A 22,811-nucleotide genomic window follows, 5' to 3' on the forward strand; every position below is an offset into this window, starting at 1 on the left:
ACATGATACCCTGCAGTGTGCTCAACCCTGACTGTGGAGAGATGACTTTCTTTAGGGGGATCAGGGATAGTTCATTCTCCATGGCCTATACAGTTCTTGGCTTCTCTGCTGAGTTTTCCAATTAGTGTGAATTGTGGTGGTGAATTTCTGATAGTTGAGCTGGAACTAAGAATTAGCAAAGTCCACTCTTAATAGAGGCGCCATCAAACTTCCATAAATTAGGAACAGTTTTTAATCCCTGCTTAGCTGTGCCAGATTCAAACTGCTCACCTACAGGTGAAAAACTCTATCCAGTGAGCAATACCATGAAGCATCTAGTGCCCCAGTAAGTGCTTATTTAAGGAGTGTGTGTGTGTGTGTATGTTTACATAACTTTAATGTTATTTTAACAGTTTTGTTTGGTGTGTGTGTGTGTGTATACCACACAAACAAAACATACCGTACCATACCATACCAAACAAAACTGTTAACTTTGCAACTTTAATGTTATTTTAAGTGCTCAAGTTAGAAAATACCAGATGTAAGACAATATATGAAATCTTAATTCTTGCCTTTTGCGTTTATGCATTGTAATAATCTTTCACTGCATGATCACATACTATTTATTCTTCACCTAGGTTGTCAGCAGGGTTTCAGCCAATGCCCTTCAGAGCCATAGCACAGGCTTCTTATCATTTGAACTTAGGAGTAATTAACTGGTAGCAGAAGTTGGCTGTTATCTTCTATGTGGACCAACCCCTTGATTCACCTTTTGCCAGTGGGTTCCTGAACTGTTTGTGAGACAACAGTGGAATGTTGAGTGCCAGAATTTGTGGGTTCTCTTCCAGTTTATGGATGGGGAGTGTAGTCTAATGGTTAGGTCCATGGTTGCAGCCAACATAGCCAAACTTACAAATTTGGTTCATTTCTTCTGAAAGGCAGTGAAGTTAAAGGAAGTGATCTGGATCTGTTACATTAGAGATTTAGGTTCTGTTCCCAGGTAGGAGTATAGAGCTTGCTCAGTAATGTGGGTTGGGAACTGCAAAAATATTAATGGTGGTTTGTGGAAAAAGTGAAACTAGGATTCATGACCTACAGGCTTCTAGACCGGTACGACTTCCCCAAGGCCAATAAGTACTTTATGGGGTAGGATCTCCTCACTTACACTCATTTAAAAAAAAGTTGAAATTTTACTTGGGAAGTGAGACACTGTCATCAATTGTGTGAGTACCATGCAGAATATGTGTTAAGTGTAAACTTGAAAGCAAAACGTTCAATTTTAGATTGTATGTAACAATGTGAAAATTACTTCAGGCCTGCTGAGTATCTCTCAGGGAGATTACTTGTGTATAAATGTTTCCAATATCAGAGTGTATATTAAGACAAGATTTATCTAGTGGATTTAATGAATGGAAGATGAGGTTGACGGTTATAGGAACGTGGCTACATAAACTAGCTGTGTGTACAGTTTTGCCCTAATTCTGCAGGCACAGGGGTCAGCCTACATGATGTTCATTGTAGAATCTATGCCTTGACTCAATGTTTTGTTTTTTGCTTATTTACGCATATATGAAAACAACCCTAACATAGATATCCATAATCCCTACTGCTCACCTACCTAGCTATTATCAGCTGATAATTTCCTGTATGAATCATGGTGGAGGTAATTAGATACAGGCCAAAATACTTAATTTACTTGTCCATTTGTAACTAAATTACTAAACTATTTTCAACTACACTTTGTAAATTGGACCTATTTCTAGGTTTTCAGCTGTATGTCCCATTTTAGTCCAAAGTATATTTTCACTTGTGACTTATAAAAACAATCTCTATATTTGTGTGACAATGACTTCTTGTAAAAATGGGGTTCTAAATAGGTAAGCTACCAGCCTGTTATATCTCCACAGAAGTGTGTTGCGGGTTACCATTATAAAACATTTTTTCCATCAATGAAAAATGTCTAAAATATGACAACCATATTATGAAATATTTTAGTCATTTACATTTACATTTACATTTATTTTTTGAAAATCTGTACAAGAAGTGTGAAATGCAGATAACCACTTAATGGCTGTGGTTTTAGGGCTATATTCTATCCTTGCTTATGCCCCATATTTGCCTTATTTATGTGTAGTCTAAATTAGCGGTTAAAAAAAATAACCATGTAACCGATTAAAATTTTATTGGTTATACTGTTAAACGCTTAACCGGGGAACTTCGGATGCGAGGGGTGCTGCAGCACCCTCACATTTTATGTTGGGCTGCACTGCCCGGGGGCTGGGGATCCTGGCTGGTGGACCTCGCTGCCGGGGACTCCGCCACTGCGGTTGGGGACTCTGTTGCTTGCCACTGGCCCCTGCTGCGGCTGGGGTCCCGGCTGTCGGCCCTATGCCTGGGGACTCCACTGCCAGCCCTGCGGCCAGGGTCCCTCCTGGCTGCTGCACCTGGGGTGGCTGCAGAGTCCTGGGCTCTGGCCAGCAGTGGAGTGTAATCATCTGGCATGCCTCTGCAGCCCCTGCTGGGGGGAGGCACATGGCTCCGCATGCTGCTTCTGTTTTTAAGTACCTCACCCGCTGCTCCTGTTGGCTGTAGTTCCCCGTTCCCGGCCAGTGGGCACTGTGGGGGTGGTTCTTGCAGGCAGGAGCAGTGCATGGAGACCCCAGCCTCCTTTTCCTTCCAGGGGCTGCAGAGGTGTGCTGGCCACTTCCAGGAGTGGCATGGGGTCAGGGAAGGTAGGGAGCCTGCCTTAGGCCCGCTGCGCCGCAGGACTTTTAGTGGCCGGAGATTGCGATCGATTGGTAGAGGCTCCAGGATTGACCAGTTGATCGCTTCTACCTGTTGGTGACCACTAATCTATACAGTGTAAAATTAATGCAAGTCTGCCTGAACTACCATCATTCTGCGTGTGCATTCTGTTTTGGCTTCACAGGGCAGAATTTGTCCATATTACACAAGTGCCCTTTGCCCTTGCTAGGTTAAATTCATGAATTCTTAATCTGCTTGCAATACAGAAGGGCTGAATGTATGTCCAGGAGATATAAGTAGGGTAGTGCAAAAGACTAGAATAAAACTTTTATCTGATTTGTTATATACAGTATTATCTTCAAAGGTTACAAATCTACCTGACTCCATTTGTGATTGAGAAAATTAAGTTATTGGAGGACTCTCTTGTACATTTCTGGATTTAAGGGAAAAAATACCTTTAATGAACACCCTTGTGAAAATGGATTTTTTTGAGGCTGTGCTGTTACTCATTTTGGGGCAAATTGTCCTGATGCAGCCCCATTAATCTCACTATCAATATGCCAGGAATGAATTTGGTGCACTAAATTAAAAGCTTATATGGCTTCCCAAGAGGAATTTAAGTTGCTGTGCTATTAATGTACCTCTTGTGTTTCTATTCATGCTTAGAGCAGCCACTCAGTTAATACAAACCAGCCTCCCTACTTGACTTTCTTCATAAAAGCTTCTGAATGCTCATTTTATTCCATGAAACATTACAAGTATTAAGATCATAAGCCACTTTCTGTGTTAGTGTTTTATTATTGTTAATATTATCATAGTGCCTAGGAGCCCTAGTCATGGACCTAGGACCCTATTGTGCTAGGCACAGTAGAAATACAGCAAAGAAATTTGGCCCCTGTCCAAAGATATTACAGTTGAAGTATAAGATAAGAGACATCAGATGGATACAGACAGATAGACGGGGAAGTACAAGGGAACAGTGAGACGACAATATATTGTATTTGTATTGTATTTATTGAGACAGATGTTTTTATATTGTAAGTTCTATGGGGCAACGTGTTCTTTATGTAGCAAATTTCACCTATTTTGAATCACTTTCTATAAATAAATGTAAAGTTTATTAGCACAATGCAATATACATACTATTCAATAGGAATCCAGTTTGTAAACCTTTTGCCTGGGTAACTATATGGCTAATTACGTCATGCAATCTATGCGTGTTTGTGGATGGATAGAATTGTTACCACTGGAAAATCCAGACTAACAATGCCTTATAACTGGGCAAAATAAAGGGAAAAGGATTAAGGAAACCTGAAACTTTCTGATGGGCATAATATTTAAAGTTCAGTACAGAGCAATTGCAGTGCCAGGGAAAAAAGTAGCATATGATGAATGTGGTTGCAAGGAGTTTTAAAGAGGTAATAATTGCACAAAATAGGGAAAGGTGGTGATACACGAGATGAGTATATAGAGATAGTACTGAAAGCAGGTAGAGGGAAGTCAGAAGAGGAAAAGCATAAAATGAGTTACAGTACTTATATATTGCAAAAGTTGGAAAAGAAAATGAGGAAAAAGTACTATAGGGTATAAAAGAAGCAAGAGAAGGACAAAGTAAAGTATATCAGCAATATAATAGGGAGGAAGAACAAGAATGCCCAGAGAAAGAGAAAATGGAAATATACTCAAGCTACAATGGAAGAGCGGGGAACATATAAGTACCTAGAAAGACAGATAAAATGCTTCAGTCTTCTCTCAGTAGGATAATATAAAGAGGATTTTAAGAGGGACGATGACAACTTCTCTTGGTTATCAGATACAACTATTTAAAGTAATGTATTCCATTTGGAAGATCTCTCTTTCTTTAATTTTTAGAGTTGTATTAAAAAGCCTTGAATTCACAGTGTTTGTTGAGTGTGAGTGTATGTGTGCATGCCAAGTGTGCTAAGACTATGTACTCTCCCCTTAGTGAGTGGTTGAGTACAGGCAGGATGTTATGGATTGCTGTTATATTTTCTCCATTCCTTTTAGCTCATGGTTTGAGCCAAAACTCAATACTTAGGCTCCAGTCAAGAGGAGAGTGCTGATTCCAGGGAATTGTCCAGCTGAAAACCGTATTCCATTCATTTTAGGGCCCTCATTCTTGAAGCATAGGTATCAGCATCAACTTGTCTGTAAGAAAGTGGCTGAACCAAATGTCTGGTACTGTTTTTGCTTTCCTCTCAGCTGCTATACCTTTCCAACTCATTGTGCAAAATCTGTGTGTGAAGGGGTGTCTGTACCCTGGGAAATGTGGGAAGAGTTATCCTGCTTTGCTACAAATTGTCCACAGCTGCCTGGCCCTTTCATAGGGATTTGCAAAGGAGTAGGTTGGGATCAGAGGTGGGGAATCAGAGACACTAATCTCTTCCAAAAGGGAGCAGGATGATGGGGTCTGAGGGGAAGTGAAAGATGCTCTTGGGCAAGGGGGCTCTGAAATAGCACAAGTTCTTGTGCAGTTGATGAGCCTGAGGCAAACCTGGCTCATTTTCATCCCCCATGTACAGACCTTTGGAGAGCTTTGTTGACATGGCTTAGTCCTTAAAGGGGCAGGATGTAGTTTTGTTTTGTTTTGTTCATCTGCCATAACCGCTGCCTGTAGAGAATAGCCTAATTTTCTGCTTTATCTCCTGGGATTGCGTGACTAGTCTTTTTCATACCATTCCTCACCCAATCCCAGCTGCAAAATCGCAAAGGCTTCCTCAGGCTATGTCTACACTACACAGCTGTTAGCGACAGGGCTGTGTCGCTGCAGCCGTGCCGCTAAAAGGTGTGCAGTGTAGCCGCTGTTTGACGGCTCTCCTGCCAACAAAAAACTTCCACCCCTAATGAGCGGCATTTCTGTTGTTGGCAGGAGAGTGCTCCTGCCGACAACCTGCTGTTCACACTGGTGCTTGTTGCGGCAAAACGTTTGTCTTTCGGGGGGAGGGGAAGGTTTGTCGTTCAATTGCCAGTGTAGACGTAGCCCTAGAAAGACTCCTGCTTTGAAACAGGAGTGGATTAAAGCGCATTTAGTGTCCTGCAACCTAGTATCAGGTAGATTTACATCCCAGCTTGCTACAAAGTGTTTGTATACACAACCCCTATATCTGTCTTGGGGATAAATAGTAGCATTCTTGGTTGAAGACCAACATCATTGACAAGCTACATATTCATGATAATATTTTTTAACAAGTTAAAGAAACACTGTAAACTAAAAAATCACTCTTCTGTCTGAATTTTACTTCCTATTTTTGTTAAATTAACACGTAAACTTGCTTCTACTGAGATTAGAGAGAGAAATATTTTGTTTTTTCTGTTTTTGTTACGTTTACATTTGATAACTTTGTACATTCATTTAGTTTTTCCTATTTTTGTGTGTGTCTTTAACACAGTAAATGAGTGAAAATTTAAAAAAAAAAAAAAAAAAAAGGGAAATGTAACTAAAAAACATCCCGTGAAATTGACTGGAGACTTGGGGGAAAATGTGGTATTGAAACTACTTTCAATTCGTTTTTCAAACTGACTAGATGTCAAGCTGATGGTGACCCTTTAAAGTTGCAGCTATTTAGAGATATTGCTTTAAAAAAGTGTAAAGATAAAATTTTTTGTTTGCTTACTTAAGGTCACATTATTTAAAAGTGACCTTTTAAGGTAGTTCTTAGGTTTTGTTTTAACTTGTATGATTGTTGGATATTGTAGTATATTTAGGGGACACATTTAATACTGATGTCTTCTTGCTATCAAAGTAAAAATAATTTCTCATTTCAATGTTATGATGCCAAAGGTAGTAAAAAAGTCACTCTGAATAGGTAGATGAGAACAAAGTGTGAAGTGGAAAGAAAGAGGTTTATATGTACGGATGTATGTCTTAGGTAATTACTGTACTAATGGTGAAAAATAGCCACCATGTAGAAATAGTAAGGAAATTTAGTCTCTAAAGCTTCACTATGCAAAAAAAGGAATGTTTAAAAATATATGTATTTGATAAAATCAATAGTAGTTTTGAAGATAAAAATATACGTTTAAGTAATCTGAACGTTGAATTTGTAAACGTAATTAGTGGCAGAACCTTTTTTAGACTATGCCAATATATTATTTGTGTATATTATTATATGTATTATTTACTTCTGTGAAGCACTATATTGGAATTGCAACGGTCTAAATTTATATTTTTTTAAAGTTTATCCATTCAAAGGTAAATTTCAGCCTTGTACCTAGAGAATTAGGCTGCACAATTCCCATTAATGCTATGATAATTTTGTGATTTATTTCTTAAAGCTCAAAATGAAATTTTAACTTCAGTGCCCTGCTTATTTGAGCTTTGGTATTTAATGTAGCTGATGGAAAAAGACCCTGAAAAATAGAATCTCATTTGGAGTTATCTCCGCATTTCAGCTGAAATTAAATCCATGCTAGTTTTCTGAAAACTGGCATGGCTGGAGTAAGAAGCATAGGGTCATATTTTGATCATGGCTTGACAGGAACAAATGGTACAGACAGCTCTGTGTATGGTAGCTAATTATGGTGCCAGAGTTGCCTTAGGTGAGTCTGCCTTGTCTGAATTTTGGAAGATTCTTTATTAAAGTGATAAGCAACAACAGTAAAGGCAATTGTATTTGGCGTGTTGGGTGTATTTGGCCAAGGGCCATCAGCCAACCAAAAAATGCAATAATACCTTACTAAAGCATGCCCAAGCATGGTTTACTGTTGAAATATGTCTCCTCATCTTTAAATAGTGGGGATTAGGTTGGATTATGTATTGGGTATTTCAGTCCAAAACATTTGCTTGCCCATAGCAAACCATTCAATCTAGAGGAATTGGTCAGGTGGCTTCTCCTCAATTAGCGTGGCAGGTGGATTATGGATCTTTATTTTATTGAAATCATAGCTGTGCACTAGCTCCTAGCAATGCAGATCTGGCACCACATCACCAAAAAGGTAGTTCCCTAAACTTGTTTTAGAGTTTTTATTTGATGCTTTGGGATTAAGAAGAGGGAAAAGGTAATTTACCTAAAGCTCATACAAAATAGTGGAGCGTGTATATATAAACATTTCCTGTTATTGGCAACATGGTATATCGCAGTGGCTTTTGACCGCTTCCATGTCATGATCCCATAACCCAAAATTAGATCCGCCACTTCCTATTTGTATGTGCAGACTTTAATATTTTGGTTGGAGGATCCAGGAGATGTTTGTGTAAAAGCTAAATGCTGGATGAATCTTACTTATTTATATCATCATTTAAATGTCACAGGCAGATGATGATGATGATGATGCTGAATCACAAGAAGAAAAAAAGGATGAACTGAGAGGCTATTCAAAAAGAAAGATAGTCTCCAACTGGAACCGTTATGAAGGTGAAGATGCTGAGAAAGAGGCACAAAATGAAAGTGGAGAATCTCAGAGAGGAACGGACTTCAGTGTTCTGCTTAGCTCAGCAGGTAAGGATGAGAAAATCACATAAAGTATTGGTTATTTATGAGTTACATTTTTCATCATAACTCTAGCTTTAGCTCTTAGCCTTGGTTCTGGAATGGCACTTGGAATGCTACTTGTATGCACTTGACTAAATTGAGTTTAGAACCACTTAAAATTATTCCAGAAAGAGTTTTCCATGCCTGTTTCATATAGAGTAGTCAGCATTATGAACTTATTGATGAGCAACTGTGCTAGTATAGAAGGGTATGTAAAAGGTTACGCACTATATGGATGGTTTGAAAAAGCTGTGAAAACTAACATGCAGATTCGTTATGCCTAGAATTGCCAGCTACAGGCAGCAGGGGCAACTTAGGAATGTTCGACAATAAATACATAAGGACCAGACTTTGTAGTCCTTACTTGCGCTGAAGTCCCTTGAAATCAATAGTTTTGCTTAACTGAGGATTGCAGGATCAGGCCCTCAATTACAAGTTTTAATAATTTTTTTAACCAATTACTTTAGTTTGATCACTGAATATTGCAGCGAATGCTGTCCAGTTAAAATGAGGTGTGTACATCTTATTTCAGAGCTTAATTTGTCTAATCTTCACTCTTCCTCTTGACAAGACCTTGTGGCTATTAGCAGGTATCTTAGAATAATAAATCTTATACTCTAGAATACCTCGGCATGATGGAGAGGCAGCTCGCTTCTGAGGCTCTGTTCATAGTAGCCTGAAACCATGCTAATGGCCAAGTTTGGTAGCCTGGCTTCCTTCACTGGTTTACCTAGAACATATTTCCATGTTGTTGGAATAGGTACTACTGTTAAGTGAGCTGTAGCTCACGAAAGCTTATGCTCAAATAAATTGGTTAGTCTCTAAGGTGCCACTAGTCCTCCTTTTCTTTTTGCGAATACAGACTAACACGGCTGCTACTCTGAAACTGTTATGATATGGCTTTCAGGAAAAAAATAATCTTTCTTTATACTGAGCAGGGAACCATGTTAGTAACAATTGTTGCTAGCATGATTAGTCTGTGGTGTAGAATGGGCCATATGCCTATGAGTTTAGGGTTTCAGTAAAAATTGTAATGTTGTTTCATCATTTTTCTTGTGTGATAGTATTAAAACTCCAGTTAGAAATCTCTCTTTTGTGCTGTGTACTTTTTAGAGCTAAACTACAAAGAACTGAGTTTCTAACAACTTGTATTGTTTAAAAAATTATATTGTCAACAGTTTTTGTTGTTTGTGAATTCTCTAAATGGCTGAAATTTAAAATTTGTGTAGTAGTCTTTTTAATACTTACCAATTCCTTGTCCTTCGTTGTGCATATACACCAGTTTATTATATAGGGCATGTCACAACTGCTATGCTGCTGGCATTTTGTTTTGTTTTTTGTTTTTTTATAAAAAGAAATACCAATGAAGCAAATGAAATATTTGCTTTGGGAAGAGAAAAAAAACCTTACAAAAGAATAATATGGATTTCTCACAGAGATGCAAGGGAAAAAAGTAGATCATATTTTGAGCTCATAAACTTTGATGATCTTTAACTGTACACTGAATTGCTTATGAAAAATACTCAAGCCTTGCTTAAACTGTTTTTTAAATTAAAGTATAATCTCATTCTTATAATGCCATTTTGATTATTAAATTAATTGTATGTTATTGAAAATTATAATTTCAGTATGCTTGTATGGATTATAAAACGTTGGGTTTTACAGCATGGTAGGGATTCACAAGTTGCCTGTTCTGTTTGTATTCATAAAGACTGAGAAACCGATTACTAGAAACCGAAGTTGCTTGTTTTATACCTGTTTAAAACAAGATAATCTAGTTTCTGACTGTTGACCATTCACATACCCCTGGGGAATGCCTTATGTTTTTTAAAATCTAATTTAGAGTTTATCATGTTTTATATCCTGTAACCTGTTTTCATTCTGAATTTCTTTATATTTGCTGTTGTATCAGCGAACATTTTTATATACAATTTATCTGTAATATTTTTAGTATGACAGAAGCATTTTTAGTCTCTTTTTTTCTATTATACTAATTTAGAAAAAACAAACTGTTCCTTTGTAGTCTGGGACAATTACTCCTCTCACCCTCTTGTCAGCACTAGAAAAGTCAGGAAGAAGATTATCAAGTCCTATCATTATTTCTATTATTTTAAAAAATTGTTTTTCTATACAATAGAATTATTATTTGATCCCTAAGTATTCTGCTCCTTGTGAGCTTTTGTTAAGAATTGCTTCTGAGTTATGTGATGAACTAAAAAGTAAATCCGCACCTATCTGCAGTACTCTTTCTATATTTTAATTTAGCAGAGCTAGAATCTTTGTAAAAGCAATAGAATTGTACACAATTGCATGAAGTCTTCAAAAGTATTTTGTTGGTCTAACCAAGTTTTAAGAGGTGCTTGCTAAATGCTGAAGTTGTAAGATTTACTTATTTCTGTTTTAATAACGTTAGTGGAAACCCAGATTATTGTAATTGAGAAGTCCCTTCAACTTCCATGTTGCAATGAGATTGGTTTGTTCTGGGCAATAGAATTTTTCCTACCTTATCATTTCTGCATTTCAATTATTTCTCTGAGGTAGAATCTACATATATAGGCAGAAGGTGGAAAAATTACCCGAGTGGGTGATAGTTTTGTTGCAATATACAGGCAGCTAAATTTACCTATCAGTCATTGCCGTGTCCCTCTAACTTGCTTAACAGTATCTACTATACAGAGATATGTTTCTCCCTGTTATTTACAGGTAGGTACTAATTTACATTCTCTCCCCATTCTCCCCTTATTTATTCTGACTGATTTAGGCTCTTCAGCAATTTCTTTGCTCCACTGTGCTCCCTTTTCACCACCTGACAGTACAAATGGAGTGGAGACTGATTGCAAACACTCAGCTGGAGGATTCCATAAAATGGGGGAGTCCTCAGTGAGTGTAAAGCTAGCAGAGCTGGCTTATATATTACCTTACCCCAGCCCCTGAGTCTGTGAACTTTCATGGGTACAGAATAGCAATGCACAAAGCCAGGTGCTGCACATTAGAGCAGTCCTGAGCTTGCTTTATCCGAGAGGGGCTGAGGTGAGGCAGAGAATCAGGATACACTCAATGGCAGTTAGGCACACCAGAGAATCTAGACTACCATCTTTGTACTGAGGAAGTAGAAGGGAAGGCAAAGATTATTACTTTTCTTCTGTATGATGATTTACCTTTTTCATTCTTAGTAACAAATCCTGTATTTTCTTTGAAAACTTCGGGAGTAATAAAAATAATTGTTCTTCAAATATTTGTCCACATGGATCCCACTCTAGATGTGCATGCACCCCCATGCATGTAAGATGGAATTCTTCTTACCAGTCATGGCAGCAAGACAGAATTTAGCAGTGCCCACCTGCTTTCTTCTGTCAGAGTTTAGTTAGTTTAGTACTTAACATTTTTTTTAATTTAGCCTGCTGACAAAAAATAAAAATAAAATAGAAAACCCCTAGGATCACTGATACAGTGGCTTTGATCTCATGGCTGAGGCAAAGTCACTGTCCTTCAAGTCCTGCCCTTCTGGTGAGCTGGCAGTGTCCTCAAGTGATGGGCATTCTAAATGCTTTTCCCACTATTTTTGCTCTGGGCTGCATAGGATGACCTTTAACCCTTAGCGACATCTAATCCTGTTGTTCTGGATTATCTATTATCCTTGAAACATTTAGGACTTTAATTTAGCTTGGGTAGGGTTTGTGTATCCAGGATATCTGCCTGTTGCCCTCCGTTTCAAGGTTTACATATTCCCACATTCAATTATATCTAAGTTCTTGAAAGGTCTGATCCATGTATTTTCCCGCCAATGAGGGACATTTCCCCTCCTGGGAACCTAAATATTGTACTCCTGGCCCTAATAGATCTCCTCCTTTTGAGCTTTTACCGTCATGCTCCTTTACCACCTCTTTATCAAGGAAGCATTTTTGTTACCTCTGCTCAAAGGGTGAGTGTGATTCAAGTGTTAAGGGCAGGACCTCCCTATGCTATTTTCACAAAAACAAGGTGTCTCTGAGGATTCACCATCCTAAATTCTTACCTAAAGTGGTGTCATTTTGAATCAATATATATTTTCTAGAGTTTTTCTCCAAACCCCATTTGATCTCTGTAGAAACAAAACTTCACACGCTCAGTGTCTTGATGGTAATCCTCCACTCTACTATTTGTTCCATAGAACAAAGCTTTTCCATAAGTCACCGAGGCTATTAGTAGCATTTGGTGACAGGTCTAGAGGGCAGGCTAATCCAACTCCTTCTTCCTAAAAGACTTTGGGATACCGCAGCGGTTCTCAAACTGTGGGTCAGGAACCCAAAGTGGATCGCGACCCTGTTTTAATGGGGTTGCCATAGGTGACGTTAGACTTGCTGGGGCCTGGGGCCAAAGCTGAAGCCGGAGCCCCACCACCCAGGGCTGAAGCCTAAGCCTGAGCCTCACTGCCCTGAGTGGTGGGGCTCGGGCTTTGGCTTTTCCCCCCCTTCCTCCCCGGATGTGGCGGGGCTTGAGTGGACTCAGGCTTTGTCTCCCCTCCCTCCCCCCCTCACCCCCCGGGTTATGTAATAATTTTTATTGAAGGGGGTTGGGATGCAATGAAGTTTGAGAACCCCCAGGATACTGTATTGGCAAAGGAACTGAAGGACAGTTGGGCTTGCTCTACACTTAATGCCCTTGGGTGCAGATGAGTAGGGGTGAGAGGATATGCAGATGTGGCCCCAATGGATGGTGCTGGCCAAAGACTTTGATCTGGAATGCATGGGGCACATGTGCACCTAGAGTGGGATCCCTGTGGACAAAACATTTTGAATACCCTCATTTACTGGTTAAATGGTTAAATAACCATTCTTTTTCTCTCACTGCTCTCAGCTTTACAGAGAGCCTTTGGCAAGTGGGAGTTAGTGTACATGTTAGCATAGGTTTGAGATTCTCTGTAGTATGAAAATCTCAGAGTATAGTAAACTGTGTGTCCAATTTTGTGGCATGCATAATAAGGTGAGTCACCCAATAATTTTTCTTGTGATTTGTTTGATTAAATTAGAACTGTATTTCCAAAAGTGAAAACCGTATTTTCTTCTTTGAGACTTGGTGAAGAAATACTTTCCAGTTAGGAAAGTTATGTTTAACAACTATGCACGCTTTGAGAAAAAAATTATCTTTTTGGACATATAGAAGTGAATTCACAGGCAGATTTTAATTTTATGTTTTCATCATCAGTACACGTTATTTCTTCACAAAGCACTTTATCCTCCTCTCTTGAGCTTTAAATGGAGCAATAAGTATGTGAGGGAAAAGCAGCAGAAATTGAGTTCTAAAGGAAAAATGTGTTTGTGAATATTCAATTATTGTTTGTTCCACTTATAAATGTGTATAAGGAAAGAGTGACTTTTTTTCTACTTTTTATATCTGAATGAGAGAGATTAATTTTAAACTATTGTAGCACCTCATCTGAATGATTCTGGTCTGGCCTGAGGTTGGTGTAGGGTCTTGGAGGTGAAAGTCTGTTGGTCTTCTGCATCGTTATGCCAGCATGCAGCTAATACCTTGTAAAGGGTGGGATCATTAAATATGCTCAGTACAGTGACTGGAAAATGCATTTTAAAATATTGAATCTTTACTTAGAACTAGCAGTGCAATTCTATTCGCGTTTGCTGTTAATATGAGTTCTTGACTTTGCAGTGAAGATAGCATTGTGTGGGTATTGGTGGATGAGTGAAATTATCCATCGCTGGAATAGAAGAAAAATATGTACTGTTTTATGAAATGAACACTCCTGAAATAGAACATGAACTCACATACATCTGTAGGGTTTTTTATGATTAACTGTACTGTCATTCTTAGCACGTCCCTGAATGGCTACATCTGTTTTCTATAATCAGTATATTAATATGTTACATTTATATTTATATAGAACATTTCATACCAAATGATCCCAAAGTGCTTTATAAGCTATACACCAGGATAAGTACAGCAATTTCAAGGGTGGAAGGCAGCAGCTATTTTAATAGCAATCCAAGCAACACTAAATAACAGTTAAGGACAAGATGGGAAGAATAACGTAGCCAAATGAAAATCTGACTAGGACAGAGGTGGGCAAACTCGGGCCTGTTCTGCCCGGCCCCTGAGCTCCTGGCCTGGGAGGCTAGCCCCCGGCCCCTCCCCTACTGTTCCCTCTCCCCCGCAGCCTCAGCTCACTGTGTCACCGGAGCAATGCTCTGGACGGCGGGGCTCCGAGCTCCTGGGGCAGCACAGCTGCAGAGCCTCGGCCTGACCTGGTGCTCTGTGCTGCACGGCGCATGGCTGGCTCCAGCTGGGCGGTGCGGCTGCCAGTCCTGGTGCTCTGGGCGCCGCCAGCCACCAGTGCTACAGGCAGTGTGGTAAGGGAGCGGGGGGGGGGTGTTGGATAGAGGGCAGTGGAGTTCAGGGGCAGGGGATGTGGATAAGGGTCGGGGCGGTCAGAGGGTGGGGAACGGGGGGGGTGGGGGGTGAATGGGGGCAGGGATCCCAGGGGGGCAGTCAGGAAGGAGAGGAGGGGTTGGATGGGGTGGCGGGAGGCAGTCAGGGACAGGGGTTCTGGGGGCAGTCAGGGGACAGGGAGTGGGGGGGTAGATGGGGCAGGGGTCCCGGGGGAGCAGTCAAGAATTCCTGAGAGGAGGGGTTGGATGGGGCGGCGGGAGGCAGTCAGGGGTGGGGGTTTCGGGAGCGGTCAGGGGACAGGGAGAAGGGGTGGTTGGATGGGGCAGGGGTCCTGGGGGGGCAGTCAGGAAGGAGGGGAGGGGTTGGATGGGGCAGCACGGGGCAGTTAGGGGCGGTCGGTCAGGGAGAAGGGGTGGTTGGATGGGGCAGGAGTCCCGGGGGGGCCATCAGGGGTGAAAAGTAGGGGGGGGCTCAGATGGGGGCGGGGGCAGGGCCATGCCTGGCTGTTTGGGGAGGCACAGCCTCCTCTAACTGGCCCTCCATACAATTTTGGAAACCTGATGCGGCCCTCAGGCTAAAAAGTTTGCCCACCCCTGGACTAGGATGTAGGGGCTAACACCCGGCATAAAGTGCTATGGGTTATTTAATGAACACAAGTGGTGAGCAGGGTGTTGAATTATGTCTCCTGCAAAAGAGTGCATCTCCAGCACACACTGTTGTTGCTATGCTGGGGATGTTGGTTTAGAGCTGACTCTGAGGAAAAGACCGTGCAGTCGGGTGCTGGAACAATTTTTATAGTGGGGGTGCCGATGATGGAAACTATGTATTACGTGTTTGTTATTACTACTTCAAGCCGGGGGTGTGGCAGCACCCTCAGCACCCCTTGTTCCAGCACCACTGCTTCCAGACAAAATATATGTACTTTGAATGCCCTGAGGTGCTACAGGGCAACTGAGGAACAAGGGAGATTTGCTTGTCAGTAACTAAACAACAAAAGTGGTAGAGGAAATGGCAACTTCCTTTCTCTTTTATTTCATAGGAAGTAAGAAAATGAAGTTAGGTAGAGGGAGACATTATTTAGTTTAAGGATGAAGAACGTGGCTCGTCTGGCTTTCTGTGTGAAACTCAGAGATGTAATAATTTTATTTAAAAGAATTTAATATGTAGAAAACACAAGAAAAAAGGTTAAAGGAATATCTATAAAAGTATATTTTGACCTATTCATAACCACAGCATCAGAATTCTGAAATCAGTAACCGTGTTCATTCAGCTATTTTTCTTATTATTTCTGCAGCATCACACTTGTCTTTTCTAAAATGACAGAAGCACTAGAATTTTTTTAGCATAGTCATGACTATAGCATAAGCTTCAGCGTGAAAGCTGTGTGCATACGTTTTCTATTCTTATTTTGCTGCATCTGTAGCCAGCCAATACTCACCGTATGACAAGAAATAGTCCAGTAGTCGGTGATGTTCTCAGGGGACTTTCCAGTTTGGTGCTCTTCATTATATACTAAATGTTGCTATGTAAAAACATTATTTTGTCAGGTTTCAGAGTAGCAGACATGTTAGTCTGTATCCTCAAAAAGAAAAGGAGGACTTGTGGCACCTTAGAGACTAACCAATTTATTTGGGCATAAGCTTTCGTGAGCTACAGCTCACTTCATCCGATGCATGCTATGTTATTTTGGTGTATCTTGGTTCTAATTTAACAAGTCAATCTATTGTGATTGACTTCCTGTTATTTTCAGATACCAATAAGACTAAATGTACCTGTTATCAGAGGATGGGTTATTAGACCATTCTGGCTAAATCAAAACACCTGGTCCCACGTCATGGAATAATTGGACAAATTGGTGAAATAGATTGTTGATGAGATAGATTTCAAACCTGAGTTTGTTGCTGTCATAAAAAATAGGCCGGTGTCAGAACTTAAATTAGAGCAGTTTGGTATTCAGACCTGATATAACTTAATGAAAATGTGAAATGTCAACATTTATTAGTTAATTAAATGAGGATTTATGATGAACATTCCCTGTAGGTTTGCAAAGGTGTTAATGTTTGTTAAATTCTCTGGTTAAGTGATTACTTTTTATGATGCGTTGCAATTCTGTTCAGGAAATTGAAACAGGAGCCTTTCTCTTATTTATTTGTTTAGAACTCAATGAAATGATTTTTATAAAGTATACTACTTGCACAATGTCTTTAATCTCTTAAATTCTCTGTGATGGACAGTATATATATTAAGAAAGGCATTTATATCTTTATAAAATATACTGTATTCATTTAATTATTATAGGGCTGTCCTGAAAAGCATGTTTTTTTTCATACATTTGAAGGGGAATTCTTGGATTTAAATTTTTTAATATTCTTCCAGCCTTGAGTCAAAGCAGTACTTTTGTCATATGTTCCTTGGATAGTTAGAAATGGTTTTAGTTTCTATGGTGTTGCTGCTAATATCCTTTTAGGCTCCAACAATCTCTTGTCTTGTGCTAATTAAATCCAAACTGAGTGTAAAACTGTATCTCTGTAAGGCAAGTTTGCATTACAGCATATAAAAGCCTTCTAATATAGTCAAGCTGTACATTCACTTTCACTGATAATTTGCGTGTTCCTTGTTTGTTAAATTTTGTGTGTTGTTTTTCTGTGCACATTCTCTTTGATGATTTATTGTATGAATGCTTTTAATACCTGAAGACTCAAAATAAGGTGATGTTGTTTTTAGTAGTCTATGGAAAAGACTGATCTTTATTCCTATTGTTGATCATTTTGAATTGGCTTATCACATTAAAATATTGCTGTTCAGCATTCCAATATAGCATAATGGATTCAATTCAAAATGCCATAAAATGTTATAGCAGAACTGGAGAGGGCTGGGGAGATGAGAAGCAGAACGTTTTAATGCTGTTAAGACTTGAAGGATCTTGTAACTTATTTTACAATAAGTAACAGTGTTTATTCCTTTGAATATATATTGATGTAATTCTTGTATCACTCTTAGGGAGAGAGATAGCTCAGTGGTTTGAGCACTGGCCTGCTTAAACTAAGGGTTGTGAGTTCAATCCTTGAGGGGGCCACTTAGAGATCAGGGCAAAAATTGGGGATTGGTCCTGCTTGGGGGGGAGGGATAGCTCAGTGGTTTGAGCATTGGCCTGCTAAACCCAGGGTTGTGAGTTCAATCCTTGAGGGGGCCATTTAGGGATCTGGGGCAAAAATTGGGGATTGGTCCTGCTTTGAGCAGGGAGTTGGACTAGATGATCTCCTGAGGTCCCTTCCAACCCTGATATTCTATGATTCTGTTAGCAGTTTCTAGGAATCCTTGGAGCTGTTTAATAATATTGGCATTGCTAGGACTAAATGAGCCTACATTTACAAGTCAAGGCAATACATCAGTTCATTGATTTTTCTTCATCTCTGGATCAATAATCAGAGTAGTAAAACATTCACATTTTTTTTCCTTTTTAGCATTTTCTGATTATCATGTAAGATTCCATTGATCTATTTTTATTTTCTACAGGTTATTTAAAATTAACTTTAAAATAGACAATGGTTTTCTCTACCTAGTACTGGCTCCTAGCTGAAGTAAACTACAAATCCATTGTGGAGTCTTCAGGGAATATGTCTTGAACCAATCTAGTAAAAACTCTGTTCAAGCAGAAGGAACAAAAGAAGTGGAAACAATAGAATAATCTTACTTTGCTAGAAGAATCTTGCCATGTTTTCAGTGACTGCCTTCATTCTTTTATTCATCTATCTTAAGTACCAAATATAGATTTTGATCCTTCATTAGGTTCTTGATGGTGAATAAATGTTTTAGCTAGAAATAAGTGGTCAAGTGGCTTATTACTGAGCCAATTAAAATGTTACTATTTGTCTCCTGGGATCTGAGCCCTTTTCTTTCAAGACAATAGCTACTACCACCACAACAACTAAAAAATGCCCCACCTACTTGCCATGCTTCAGTAGGATTATGTCTCCACTGCTGGATGGTAGGTGTTGAGATAGAAAATAGAATTTTGACAATGCAGGGTTTGTGTGTGTGTTGTTCTGTTTTTTAACTTCACATTTTTTAGGGGTGGCTGGCAGCTTTTGGTGACTTTTCTTAAAGGCAGGGCAAGAGAGTTGGCTGTGTATAATCCAGCCAAAAGAACTTTAAGAATAAGAAACTGTAAGGTTAGATCATAAATCTTGTTTTTGCTAGAATACTTTACACAGTATTTAGTAGCAAACTTTATTTCCATAGATAGATGGTACTCAGATACCATTGCAATTGGGTGTTGTCTAAGAACTTAAGTAGAACAGAGAAATTGTTTAGTTTTATCATTTAATGGTGGATGGGTGAACTGCCATAGGATGATGCTGATCTCATTTCCAGTGTCTAAAATTACTGTTGACTGCCTTCTCACCATCTGCTTTTGGGTCTCTCTCTACAATCTTGGCCATCAAGTTGTAGTTTTATCCTTAAATTTCTGTTATTTAACATGTATTTCTGCTCTCAGGATGAGAATTAGTGGTATACAAAATTACTAAACGCCAAGAGCTGTTGTGTACCTCTGGAGGACTGAAGGGAAAAAACAGACCTTCGTTTAAAATAAGATCATATCATTTTTCTATCCTGTGGATATGGTAAGACAGATGTAGGAAATAGGGTTGCCAGGTGTCCAGTTTTTGACCAGACAGTGTTTGGTCATTCGCAGTAACCTGCCTCTGTCACCAGGGGGTGGGAAGAGCAGCTGCTGCTGCTGGAGCTTAGAGGAGCACTCAGGAAAGGCTCCAGCAGAGAGAGGTACTGGTGACTCCCCCGTCCTGCTCCAGGTGTGGCTCTCCTTTCCCCATCCCTGCTCCAGTCACGCGCCTACCTCCGGAGCGCAACTCTCCCTTCCTTGTCCTGCCACAGTCACCCCCCCCACACAATCCCTATCCCCAGAGCGTGGCTCTCCCTTCCCTGTCCTGTCCCAGTCACCCCTCCACCCCTAGAACTCTGCTCAGCTGGCAGGGAGAGGTGGAGAGAGCAGTGAGTGATGGGCTGGAGCAGCGGGGGGCAGAGCCTCGAGGGAAAGAAGCAGAGCAGGAGGCAGGGCCTCAGGGGAAGAGGCAGAGTAGGGGGCGGAGGGAGGTTCCTTTGCTCATTGTCCGGTTTTCACAAATTAGAAAGTTGGCCACCCTAATAGAAAAACTTATAACATGAACAGAGAATTGATTTTCTTTATATTTTTCATAAAAATTTTGCTCAAGCAAAAAATAATAGAAATGGTAAAGAGAGAGCCTGTGTCCTTCTGCTGCTCTGGAGTGTAGTTCAAAACCTGTTCATCCTTATGTACAAATTATTTCTGCAGTGCTGCCTTGTTCATTGTTGGCTTGGGTTATTGGCAATGTACTGTATAATAAGTGCCACAGATATTTATTTTTTTATATGCCTGCTCTTAAAAATTGTTTATGCCCTGAAGAATCAATATGATTTGCTATTTTTGTGCAAGATTTTCCCATTTCCTAATTTTCTGCTTCAGTTTTTACTCATGCAGTTCTTCCTATAGATCAGAGAAGTCCTAGAGCAACAGAAGAATTAAACTGGAGAATTCTGATTTCTTACACAAATTAGACAAGCAAGTCTTGCTTAACAACTTTCTGGTAACTTGCCTGAGAAATAAGGCATAGGCAAGGGCACAAGTGCCATCGGAAAAAGGCTATTTGCTTTGACTTCCTTTTAGTGATACATTTAATATGCTAGGACAACTTATCTTTAAGATGAGTCACAAGAAAACTTAAATTGTTCTATGTCAGTAAAGCAGACTGAGTTAGCTATAAGACATTGCAACAAAGAGAATCTCACAGAGCACTCAGATACATGAAAAAGAGATTTTTAGCAAAAGGACAGTATTGCCCTTCCTCAGAATGCGAATATGCGTCTCTCCCAGCGATATAAATGGATTCTTTACTTTCTTTTTTTAAATGCTGGGATAACTTAAATCTATATTGAATTGCATATATTTGATCTTCTTATCTCTTTTCTCTTGAAGCCCCAATATGGTTAGGAAATGCTCTAGACCAGTGCTTCTCAAGCTATCTGATGTGGGGACCTGCATTTTTTTCTCTCCAATGTGCGCGCAGACTGGCAGCCGATGGCTCGCGGACCGGCACCGGTCCGCAGACCACCACTTTTGAGTAGCACTGCTCTGGACCACTGAAGAACTGTTGTTCATCAGCTCCGAGGTCCGTATTTCCAACTACAAACATTAAAAAATAATGAATCCAAACCCACAAAAAACATGATATTTAAAAAAAAAAAATCACTTTTTTTTTTGTTGGCTGCATTTTGGTATTTTTCACCTTTGGGGAAGCCACTCATACCCAACCTGTGAGAGATTGTCTCGAGTTCAAAATTCAACCTTCAGTATATGTACAAAACTGAAGACCTCCCTGTTTGCCAGCTGGTCTGAACTCCACTTCCTTTCTCCATTCCCTGGGGTACGGGGTTCTGACATTCTGTCCTTCTGTATCCTCCTCCCTAGTTAGACAGGCTAGGCAGCTGCTTCATTCACATGCTGCCCAGCAGTCTCTTGTCCCACACATTTACTCCCCACCATATTTCCCTTCCTTTCCCTCAGTCTCATGTTCCTCCTCATGTTTTCTTTCTCTGTCAGTGCCCCCCTTTCCCACTTATTCTGTTGACTCCTTATTATTTCCTGTCCTGTTCCCTAACACAGTCCCCCCTTCCTGCTGTCCCCACAGTTCAATTCCCAGCATCTCTAAATGTTGCTGTCCTCTCCCTGGCCATCACATGGTGACTAAGGAGCCACCATCTTTTCTCAGGGTAGCTCGGTTTCTGGGAGATGGTTTCCATCTTTGTGGAGCGCACCTTCACTTGCAAAGGTCAAATAGTTATGGTGGCTGTCTTGCTAAGGGACAGTCATGGGAGGTGGTTCCCATTTTATATAAAGACAGGACTTCACAAAATTAAAGCAGAAATCTGAAATTCATGAGAATATTTTTTTAAAACAAACCATGAAAAATCACAAGACTTGGCATTACTGTACGCTGCTTCTCTGCCTCCTCAGTATTGCCTCTCTAATTTCCTGATAGCACATAAAAGTATGCTTTTTGTCCTATCAAATAAACTGTCCTTTTATCACAGTCTAACAATAGGAAACGCCAGATTTTAAACTACTCGTTGGATTTTCCTTAGAAATGTTTTCTTTTTTCTTGTATACAGAAGAGAACACTGTATCCATGCACTCACCCTTATTAGATCAAAAACACCATCACACTATAAGATGACTGTACTGGAATACAGTTATAAGAATTGACACATGCCATAGACACACCATACTTCCTTTTTTTTGCTTTAGGATTCCTAGATACATTACCACTACAACAACCAGAGTAGGTGAGATCATCTACAGGTCAGTACATTGTGCTGTTCATTTCACAACGGCATTGGTGTCTGAACTTTAAGGAACATAAATCATTAGTAAAAACAGTATTTTTATTTATTAAGTAACCACTGCAAAAGCACTTTGGGTGCTCAACAACAATCATAAAAACAATATCTCATTCATTAATAAAATAACTCTACAACCTCAACAAAATTACAGACGTGGGTAAACAAAAGCAAAAAGTACAAAACAATAAAACAACAGTGGTGGTCATTCAAAAACGTCTCTAAAAAAATAAGCTTTTAGGTGGGGACAGGTGAAATGAGCCAGATTTCAGAAGTAAGTGCGTTTCATATCATGAGGGATATAGCAGCAAAAGTTTGATTGCCTACCAATTTCAGATGTTATGGAGGAACCCCTCAGCACAAGGCGGCATCTGACCACAAAACCTCGTCAGGTCCACTGCCTAATAATTGACGTTTAGCTTTGCGTGTTTGTCAGGGCAGGGTCAAGGATGTGAATGAAGGGTATTTTATGGGCAAAGGACAAATTAATGTTGCCACAGAATTTACTAAACTCACCAAATAACTAAGCACATTTGGGACTGTTTTTTGTAGAAGGCAGTCTTTTACATAGTAGGCTCTCTTTCGTTCAATCATTTTACATAATCTTAAGTTAGTCACTATTAATTTATGCCTGTTTTTATGTCCTTAATTAGAGATGGGGTGTGGAAATTGAGAGTAAGAAGGCAGAGAGTAAAGTATCTTTTAAAATTAAATTCTGAATGCCAGTTTCCCTTTCCCCCAGCAGTTGTTATGAAAGTACTTACCCTATGTTTG

General features: G+C 39.8%; 2 protein-coding genes across 3 annotated transcripts in view; one reads left to right on the forward strand and one right to left on the reverse strand.

The window, feature by feature from the left end:
• The window catches only part of CHRM5 (cholinergic receptor muscarinic 5), an 81,289-nt gene that overhangs the window by 40,738 nt on the left and 17,740 nt on the right, over positions 1-22,811 (reverse strand). The window lies entirely within an intron of this gene.
• The window catches only part of AVEN (apoptosis and caspase activation inhibitor), a 174,785-nt gene that overhangs the window by 28,814 nt on the left and 123,160 nt on the right, over positions 1-22,811 (forward strand). For both annotated transcript variants that reach the window (XM_043548087.1, XM_037900504.2), the window contains one exon: positions 7,997-8,183. In XM_043548087.1, the coding sequence (XP_043404022.1) occupies positions 7,997-8,183 (187 nt within the window). The remainder of the gene's footprint in view (positions 1-7,996; positions 8,184-22,811) is intronic.

This window comes from Chelonia mydas, chromosome 6, assembly GCF_015237465.2.
Source record: "Chelonia mydas isolate rCheMyd1 chromosome 6, rCheMyd1.pri.v2, whole genome shotgun sequence".
NCBI lineage: Eukaryota > Metazoa > Chordata > Testudines > Cheloniidae > Chelonia > Chelonia mydas.